Source organism: Coptis chinensis, chromosome 1, assembly GCF_015680905.1.
Source record: "Coptis chinensis isolate HL-2020 chromosome 1, ASM1568090v1, whole genome shotgun sequence".
NCBI lineage: Eukaryota > Viridiplantae > Streptophyta > Magnoliopsida > Ranunculales > Ranunculaceae > Coptis > Coptis chinensis.
Window position 1 is genome coordinate 76,817,379 of NC_141456.1, and position 10,399 is coordinate 76,827,777.

Consider the following 10,399-nt stretch of genomic DNA (forward strand, 5'->3'; position numbering starts at 1 on the left):
ACGGTCTAGGGTGGATTCGAATGCCTTAGTGTTTTCTTCGGTAATAGTTAATCCATTTAATTTATTGCTTTCATAGTAATTAGTTAATTTTAGTTAATAAGAATTCCAAACTCCATCCACCAATATTGTTCGAATTAGGATAAATAATCAGTTAGTACTCAGTTGTTCTAAGTAGCAATCCCTGTGGGATCGACCTGTTTGCCGCAACTATTTTCAACGATAGTTGTGCGCTTGCGGTTTAACTAGGGTTAGATTAGTCTATTTAATTAGACTGACTAATTTTCTATCAAGTTTTTGGCGCCGCTGCCGGGGATTGTAGTGGTGCAATCGAGTTTTAAAGTCTTATTTATCGTGATTCGTAGTTTAAGTTTAGTCGTAGTTATATTAATTCATAGTTTACGTGTTTAATTTTAGTTATTTTTGCAGATAGTTAAGCAAAGATTTCTTCTTACGAGGTTGATAGTTGTGATTTGTTGTGGACTTTGTGAAGTTGCTTGCTTGTCGTCACCCGGCGTCGCAAGTAGCCCTCGAAGGCTCACGCCGGAGGTACGTCTCTTTCCTTTGTGGGGTTAAAATTTTGTTTGTTTCGTGTGTTTTGTTTGTTTTCATTGTTTCTTGCATTTAGGGTTGGTTAAGTCACCTTTGACCAGCCTTAGGCATCTTGCATTAGGACAGGTTTTTGCCCGCTCACTAGGAAAACCCTTTTGACACGTGGATCGAGTGACGGTGCTTTTGCACAAGAACTGGGAATCGTGTTATTTTGGTTTAGGAGCAAATATATTAAACAATATTTAAAAATTCAATCTGGGTTGAAATATTTGTTTGATATTGTTTGTGTGAGCATCGTTTGCATCATTTATTAGAGTCTTAGGTTTTAGAAGTGATTTATGATTGAGACTCGATCCAATAATCCAGAGTTAGCACCATTTGATTCAGAAATTGAACGGACACTCCATAGAAGGATTAGAAATCTCACCGAGTTAGAGATACCTATAACCTTTGTCGGCAATACACCAATTTTTGCTGACATGGCTGACAATAATAATGACATTGTTGCCCAAGTACCTAGGTCTATTAAGGAATTCATATATCCTACTAGGACAACTCGACCATCTTGCATCGTTCCTCCACCGACTAATGCTAATAATTTCGAGTTAAAGCCCAATCTACTTGGGCTTCTTCCTAAGTGTAGGGTACGGATGAGGAAGATCCATATCTTCATGTAAAGGAGTTTGAAGATATTTGTGGGACTGTGAAGCTTCAACAGTTTAGCGATGAGGCTATAAAGCTGAAGTTATTCCCTTTTTCCCTTAAGGAGAAAGCGAAGAGTTGGTTTCACATTCTTCTATCTAATTCCATAACTACATGGGAAAGATTATGCATTGTGTTCTTAAAGAATTTTTTCCCTAATCATAAGGCAACTGCTTTTAGAAAAAATTTATCATCTTTTTGCCAAGCTGATGGAGAGTCATTATGGAAGTGTATGGAGAGGTTCAAGGACCTGCTCTTTGCAGTGTCCTAACCATGGCCTAGAGAAGGGTAGGCTAATCTGATTCTCTATGAGGGTCTTGATTTTAGCTCTAAGGCTATGATTGAGACCATGAGTACCGGAGATTTCGTGATAAAGACGTGGATGATGCATGATCGTTTTTAGAAGACGTTGCTGAAAAGGTCCAACAATGGGAAACTAGTCGTGAGCCTAAGAAGGTGGCTAGTATTACTACAAAGAATGTTATGTTTCATGTTGATAAAGATTTTGACTCGAATGCCAAAATAGCTGCCTTAGTTAGAAGAGTTGAGGCTCTTGAGGTAGAAAAGGAGACAAAATCTCCAGCTCAAGTTAATAATGTTGAGACCCCTGGTTGTTTGTTGTGTGATAGTCTTGATCACGTGATTGATAATTGCCCTGGCATTACTGCGCAAGTTAATGCTTTTAATTCATACCAAAAGCCAGGCAATAATCCGTTTTCTAATACGTATAACCCTGGGTGGCGTAACCACCCCAACCTATCTTGGTCCAAGGGTATACATCAGGGTGGTCCAGTTAGTAATACAAACCCGGTGCAACAGTATACACCCCAACCACCTAACCTGTCACCTTTAGAGGAAACTATGGCTCAATTAGCACAGACCACCATGAAACTTCAGGAAACGACTGATCGGTTTATGCAAACCAGTCAAACGGCTACTCAGGAGAATGCTCAAGCCCTTAGGAAGTTGGAAGTTCAAATTGGTCAAATTGCTAATACTTTGAATGAGAGGGACAAGGGTAAGTTTCCTAGCCAACCAATAGCTAATCCTAGGGGACAATTTGAAATAGGTTCTAACTTGAACCAAGGGAACCACCAGGAGCAAGCCAAGTCTATTACTATTCTTAGGAGTGGTAAACAGGTTGATAATAGGGTTGAGGTACCTAAGGATGGTGAGGTCGGATCTGATCCTATAGAGATTGAAGGGGAGGAGAATGACGTAAGTGGGACTACTAGTCGTAATACTTCCAAGGAGAGCTTAGAACCTCCTACTCTTGTGCAGACTAGTCTTATACCTTCTTATATACCAAAAGCTCATTTTCCCCAACGGTTAGATCAGGCTAAGAAAGGTTCTAATTTGAGTGAGATGATGGAGCTGTTTAAACAAGTTCAAATCAACATTCCATTACTTGATGCCATAAAACAAGTTCCTTCTTATGCCAAGTTTCTTAAGGATTTGTGCACACAGAAACGTAAGTTGAATGTGCACAAGAAAGCCTTCCTTACCGAGCAAGTGAGCTCCATTATCCAAAACCAAACCCCGCCTAAGTTTAGAGATCCTGGATGCCCTACTATTTCTTGCGTAATTGGTGATCATATGATTGAGAAGGCATTGCTAGATTTAGGGGCTAGTGTTAATTTGTTACCCTATTCGGTTTATTTACAGCTTGGTCTTAGTAAGTTAAAACCCACCACCATTACTCTTCAATTGGCGGATAGGTCTGTGAGAGTTCCACGGGGTATTATTGAGGATGTTTTGATTCAGGTTGACAAGTTTTATTTCCCTGTTGATTTTATTGTCCTAGATACACAGCCTGTTCAGGACCCTAAGCACCACATTCCTGTTATCTTAGGTCGTCCATTCTTGGCTACATCTAATGCTATCATTAACTGTCATAATGGAGTGTTGAAGCTTTCTTTTGGTAATATGACTACCGAGCTTAACGTGTTTAATGTGGGTCAACAACTCCCTGAGCCTGATGATTTTTGGGAAGTTAATCTTATTGAGTCTGTGGTCCATAAGACTTTCTTAGAGAGTTATTCCGATGACCCTCTTGAGTCTTGTTTAGCTCATTTTGGCGGTGATTTTGATGTGGATAGTTCTATTTGTGAAGTTAATGCTTTGCTTGATGCTACCCCGATCTTAGATACTAATAAGTGGAAAACCAAGGTAGAACCTCTTTCTCCTTCTGAGTCTAAACCAGTTTCTTCCATAGATAGTCCTCCTAAGCTTGAGTTGAAACCATTACCAGATACTCTTAAGTATGTCTTTTGGGACCCTGATGAGACCTTGCCTGTTATTATTGCTTATAATCTTGATAGTGAAGAAGAGAGTAAATTGCTTAGGGTTCTTAGAGACCATAAGACAGCTTTAGGGTGGACTATTACTGATATTAATGGGATCAGCCCCACTGATTGTATGCATCATATTCATCTAGAGGAGAATGCTAAACCAACCCGTGAGTTCCAGAAACGGCTTAATCCTAACATGAGAGAGGTAGTGAGAGCCGAGGTTCTTAAGTTGTTAGATGCGGGTATCATTTATCCCATCTCCGATAGTCAATGGGTGAGTCCGGTTCAGTTGTCCCTAAGAAGTCCGGTATTACGGTAGTTAAGAATGCTAATGGCGAAGTTAGTTCCTACCATTATGACTCTTGGGTGGCGTTTTTTGTATTGACTATCGTAAGTTGAATCTAGCCACTAGGAAAGACCACTTTCTTCTTCCTTTTATTGACCAAATGCTTGAACGGTTAGCGGGTCATAAGTATTATTGTTTTCTCGATGGTTATTCCGTTATTACCAAATATGTATTACACCGGGATTAAGAAAAGACTACATTTACTTGTCCTTTTGGAACTTTTGCCTACCGTCAGTATGCCATTTGGGTTATGTAATGCACCCGGTACCTTCCGAGATGCATGCTTAGCATTTTTCTCGATGGTAGAGGTTTTTCTTGAGGTGTTTATGGATGACTTCTCTCTGTTTGGTGATTCTTTTGATGAGGGTTTGCACCATTTGAAATTAGTGTTAATTAGGTGCAAGGAGAAGAATCTGGTGTTGAATTGGGAGAAGTGTCATTTTATGGTTCAATAGGGTATTGTTCTTGGTCATATTGTTTCTAGTAAAGGCATTGAGGTTGATAAGGCCAAGATTGATGTCATTTCTAGTCTTCCACCACCTAAGACTGTGAAAGATATTAGGTCCTTTTTAGGTCATGCTGGATTTTATAGGCGATTCATTAAGGACTTTAGCAAGATTTCTCGTCCCTTATGCAATTTACTTGGTAAGGATGTCGATTTTGTTTTGATGATGATTGTTTGAAAGCTTTTGAGAAGCTTAAGCATTTATTGACTACCGCTCCTATCATACAACCACCTGATTGGAGTGTACCTTTTGAGTTAATGTGTGATGCGTCAGACTATGCTATTGGTGCTGTTTTAGGTTAACGGTTTGATAAATTGCCCCATGTAATTTATTATGCAAGTTGAACTCTTAATGATGCCCAAATGAATTACACTACAACCGAGAAGGAATTGTTAGCTATTGTGTTTGCTTTAGACAAGTTTAGGTCTTACCTCATAGGGTCTAAGGTTGTCGTGTTCACTAATCATTCGGCTTTGAAGTATCTTCTTTCTAAAAAGGATGCTAAAGCGCGTCTTATTCGTTGGGTCCTCTTATTACAAGAGTTTGACATTGAGATTAGGGATAAAAAGGGTAGAAGAACGTGGTCACGACCACTTGTCTAGGCTTATAGTAGAGTCTTCTACTAGTCTTTTGCCTTTGAATGAGTCCTTCCCCGATGAGCAACTTTTGGTGTCTCCCAGTTGCCTTGGTATGCAGATATTGTTAATTATCTTGTTATAGGTCGGTTTCCTTCTCATTGGAGAAAACAAGATAAATCTAAGTTTCTTTTCGATGTTAAGTATTTTTCCGATGACCCATACTTGTTTAAGTCATGCCCGATCAGATTGTTAGGAGATGTGTTCCTGAGAGTGAGTTTCGTAGTATTCTCTCTTTTTGCCATGACCATGCATGTGGTGGTCACTTTGGTCCTAAGAAGACGGCTGTTAAGGTTTTGCAGTGTGGTTTTTATTGGCCTACTCTCTTTCGAGATGCACATGAGTTTTGTTTAGGATGTGATCGATGCCAGCGTACAGGTAATATTTCCCATAGGAACATGATGCCTCTTTCCCCTATTTTGGTTGTTGAACTTTTCGATGTGTGGGGTATAGACTTCATGGGTCCTTTTCCTCCCTCCTTTGGTTATCTTTATATCCTCGTCGCAGTATATTATGTTTCTAAGTGGGTTGAGGCAGTGCCATGTAAAACGAATGATCACAAGGTGGTAGTTAACTTTTTGAAATATAATATATTTTCTCGTTTTGGTACTCCTCGTGCAATTATAAGTGATAATGGTACTCATTTTACACATCGTGCATTTGAGTCCTTAATGAAAAAGTACTCTATTACTCATAAACTTGCTACCCCATACCATCCCTAAACTAGTGGCCAAGTTGAAGTATCTAATAGGGAAATTAAATGGATTTTAGAAAAGATGGTACGACCTAACCGTAAGGATTGGTCTCAACGTCTTAATGATTCCCTTTGGGCTTATAGGACTGCTTATAAGACTCCCATTGGTATGTCTCCTTATAGGCTTGTGTTTGGGAAGGCATGTCATTTGCCTGTGGAATTAGAACATCGTGCTTTTTGGGCCATTAAAACTTTTAACTTTGACATGCGTAGAGCAGGTTCACAACGTAAGCTTTAATTAAATGAGTTAGCTGAGTTAAGGAATGAGGCATATGAGAATGCCAAGATTTACAAGGAGCGGACTAAGATTTTTCATGATAAATCTATTCTTCGCAAGTCCTTTGAACCTAATCAAAAAGTTTTGCTATATAATTCTCGTTTGCGTCTTTTTCCTGGCAAGTTACGTTTTAGATGGACTGGTCCTTTCATCGTTAAAACTATATTTCCTTATGGAGCTGTTGAGTTAGAGGATCCTACGGATGGTCGTATGTTTAAGGTTAATGGTGAACGCTTGAAACCATATCTTGATAGTTTTGCTAATAAGGATGTGGAAGAAGTGGATCTTATTGATCTTGTTTATCATGACTAAAGGAGTATGCTTGTTGTATTTTAGTAGTTTAGGTTTTGTTTTTCGTTGTTTTTAGGTTTTGTTTTTCTTTTGTAAGAGTCGCTTCGTATTGTTCCCAAATATTTCATTCCAGCTCCTAGTCTCCATTTGGGTCAACCAATGAGAAACATATTATTGTGATTTTCAGGTTATGACAGGTTTTTATTTATGAAATGTTGAAAATACAAAGGAGACTCTGTCGAATTTTTTTCAATTTTGGGGCGTTCATTTTGTGTTTAGTTGATAGACAAAATGTTAATCTAAAAATTGGGTGTGCGAAGCATTCGACTGCTAGAGACGTTAACTGTAGCGCTTATGGGAGGCAATCCATGTTTTTATTTTTGTTGAGTCTTTTGTGCACGTGTATCATGCATTCCACTCTAGCACCTTTTCTCTGCCTTTTTGGAGACGTGTAACTCTATGGGATGAGACACATGACACATTTTAGTCATTGTAGTAACCTGGTTCCTCTTTTATATTATCATTGTTATATCTTTTGTGAGGTACTAATTTCTACAGGTGACTCAAAGAAATTATTTTTCGTTTTTGGAAGCTCTTGGTAACCTCTTTCCTTATATACTTTTACTTGTCCATGTTGTTATCTTTTAAATTACGCATCTATGTTAACATTGAGGACAATGTCTATAAAAAGTTTGGGGGGTGGGAACAAGATGTTTGTTTAGCAAAAAATAAATGTCCAACATGGTATGATTAATGGTGATTTTCTATGATGAGAAATTAAAAAAAAAAAAAAAAAAAAAAAAAAAAAAAAAAAAAAAAAAAAAAAAAAAATGGTTTTCAAGGAATCTATGAAGTTAAGAGTCACTTTTGAAGTCATTGTTGCTTTTAGACTATTTTCTACCTCTAGAAATAGATTTTGTTGATGAAAGTCTAAGCCAAAGTGGAATATGCACTATTAGCCACCTAATACATGTTAAATTGAAGAGTAATTTAATCTCCTAGTGAACTAGAAGAGGAATATAGAGACTTAACCCGTGAGACTTTAGCCTTTGAATTTCTTGGAGAGTTTTTACGTAAATTCTGAGTCCAAGTTGACTCAATCATTCTTCTGTGCTTAAATTCGTTGTATGGTCTCATTTTTTCTTATTTTGGTCGATCACGAAGTGACATCAACTGGGGAGATAGCCATTAGGTCTTGTAGTCTATTCGAAGCGGAATATCATACTGATAAGTCAAGTAGTGAACCAATTAGCCTTTATTTATCCCACCTAGTATGATCATCATGTTAACCCTTTTGAGCCTTATATATTAAGCCTTTTCTTCTCAAACCAACTATACTTAACCTAACTCCAGATAAGGAGTGTAAACCCATATTATTGGCCTTACCCATATTTCTGAGAATTTCTAAAAGACTAAGGAGAAAGCTAGAAGAAAGAAGATTCGGAAGGAAAATTTACCAAAATCAAATGAAGAAAATCATTCTTTTTGCTCAAAGTGATTCAATAGAAAAGAAAGAAATATATATATATATATATATAGAAAAACAAAAAAAAAAAAAAAAAAAAATAAAATCATTAAGCAGAAATAGTGAGAAAGTCAAGTAATGTGATCTACAAAGTGAAGAAATTTTCCATGAAGGTCAAGTACAAGATGGTCTTTAGTTTATTCTCAGAATTTTTTTTTTATTCCTTTTTACCATTTTTTTGTTAACCTATCCTAAGCCCCGTCTTAATACCCAGACTTATCACAAAAGTATGATATGAAGTGTAGAATAGGTGAGAGGATGCTAAAGTGAAGGACCCGACACTTCATATGTGATTGATGTTCTTTCCATGAGACTAATTTGTTTTTGAAATTTCACAAGTCCGTCTTTCTTGCTAAGTATGTGGGATGTTCTATTATTTTACTCATTTCCCTGCATACAGAGGTAAAATTGAAAACTTATCTAAAAGAGAGACATTCTTGTGAGTGTATGAATGGTGAGGATTGAGGTTGACATATTCTTGGAATAGTAAGTTAGGAATTCCGTTACTTGGATAAGAGATTGTATTAGTTTGGCTAAAAACACACACACGCTTTGGTTTGGCACAGTAATCAATGATTTCTATCTTTGGAAGTAGTGATGTGTCTTGGTAATGATGATGTAAACTGTGGTAATTGCTGATTTTTTAATTTGTTTATCAGTTGGAAGAAAAAGTTTATTTGTATCTATGAGAAAATTATATCACCATTGGTTATGCTATGTTAATGTTTGTGGGTACCGTTTCTGAAAACCCTCACGAGACTAAACTCGTCCACTAGGGGTAACTTAGGGGTTTAAAAGGCTTGTTACACATGCTAAGTGTAATCGTGATTCCTACGAAAGTGAGTTAGAAATATTGTTTTTGTTATTAGTTTAGATTTAGTTTTGCTCGAGGACTAGCAAAATGTAAGTTTGGGGGTATTTGATAAGCACGTAAATGCTACATTATTTACGCCCAATTTTATATCAGTTAGTCTATTTATTTTATTTGTTTGATTAAGTTGGTGTATTTTCAGTAATTTTGTAGGAATTGAAGCGGACTTGATTAATAGTGTCGATATTGGCAGGAATCGGAATGGTCAGTACGGGAGTTCAGTATTTGGTTGCCTTAGATTCTTCAGTTCAACAGGTGCAAGTATTGGCGAATACGTTGTCTTTGTTTGATATGGATCATCTATGGTTTGGGTTATTGGTTTGGACCTTGTTATTTTGGGCTCAACTAAGCAACAAAAGAATAAAAGGTAAATGGCCCATAAGCTTAAGTATACCCACGTGACCACCAGCCCATGTGCATACCAAATAAGCCACCGAAGCAAGTATTAAAGCCCACATTAGTACCTAGCAACTTGGACCACCAGATAAAACCTTTAGTCTCCATCTCTCACGCGAATAGGAGGAAGTTTCCCTTGAATTCCAACAGCACAAAAGTGTGAGACTCGAACAAATCAAATATCCAAACCGACCGAGCCGCACCGTCTGATCACCCATGAGCTTAAACCCTTATTTCTAATCCCCTTTTTATTTGGAGAAAACAGTATCCAATTCCTAAGAGACGTGCACAGTTCGATCTTTGGGTTTGCAATCCAATCCCGAATTTCACGCAACTCGACCGAATTAAATACTTCTAATTCAAATCAAACTCTGAAGGTTAATCCATTATGTATAGAAGAGAGGAACAATAGAGGAGCGCTCCACAACAGAGAAGACAGAACATAACACCGGAGAGCCGAAGAGCGAGAATTGGATACGCACGGAAATCGAGAACAAGACGAAGGAAAGCCAAGGAGATTTCACTGTCGACATGAGTTCTCCTAACCTTTACTTTATTTTTAGTTTGATTATTATGTGTAGCTAAACTATTAGCTAGGGCTTAGATGAAGCCCTAGACTTGCGTAGGTTTTTTATGTTTAATTAGTTTACTGTTCTCGGAACTTAAAGATTAAACTTGATTGATTTCTTTAGATAGTAATAGGATTACTTTCATTAATTATATCTTGCATGTTTTCATGTCTCGACTAATTAATAGTTAGATTATTCTCTTATTAATATCAGTGCACTATGTTTATCGTTTAAATAAATCTGTGAAGAGTTGTGCTATAAAAAGACAACTCTTGCTAGGGATTTATATTTTCGTTTGCTGAAATTCAATCAATCTAATAAATATAAGAGCTTCATGATCACATCTTCGAGCAAGCAAGGGTTACCTTTCCCTCATGCTACTCATAATTAAAAGAGAACTATAAACTGATTTGACTAGGATAACCTACAACGGTCTAGGGTGGATTCGAATGCCTTAGTGTTTTCTTCGGTAATAGTTAATCCATTTAATTTATTGCTTTCGTAGTAATTAGTTAATTTTATTTAATAAGAATTCCAAACTCCATCCACCAATATTGTTCGAATTAGGATAAATAATAAGTTAGTACTCAGTTGTTCTAAGTAGCAATCCCTCGTGGGGATCGAATCCGCTTTCGCATAATTATTTTCAACGATAGTCGTAAACTTGCGGGTTTAACTAGGGTTAGA

The 10,399-nt window shown here is 37.2% G+C and overlaps 1 protein-coding gene across 1 annotated transcript; it reads left to right on the plus strand.

Moving 5' to 3' along the window:
* The first annotated feature begins 887 nt into the window (after positions 1–887).
* Positions 888–3,160, plus strand: LOC147525235 (uncharacterized). The gene is given in 4 exon segments (XM_086578760.1): positions 888–1,061; positions 1,193–1,328; positions 1,655–3,111; positions 3,113–3,160. Coding segments are annotated over 4 exon segments (1,815 nt in total).
* Positions 3,161–10,399: the final 7,239 nt, after the last annotated feature.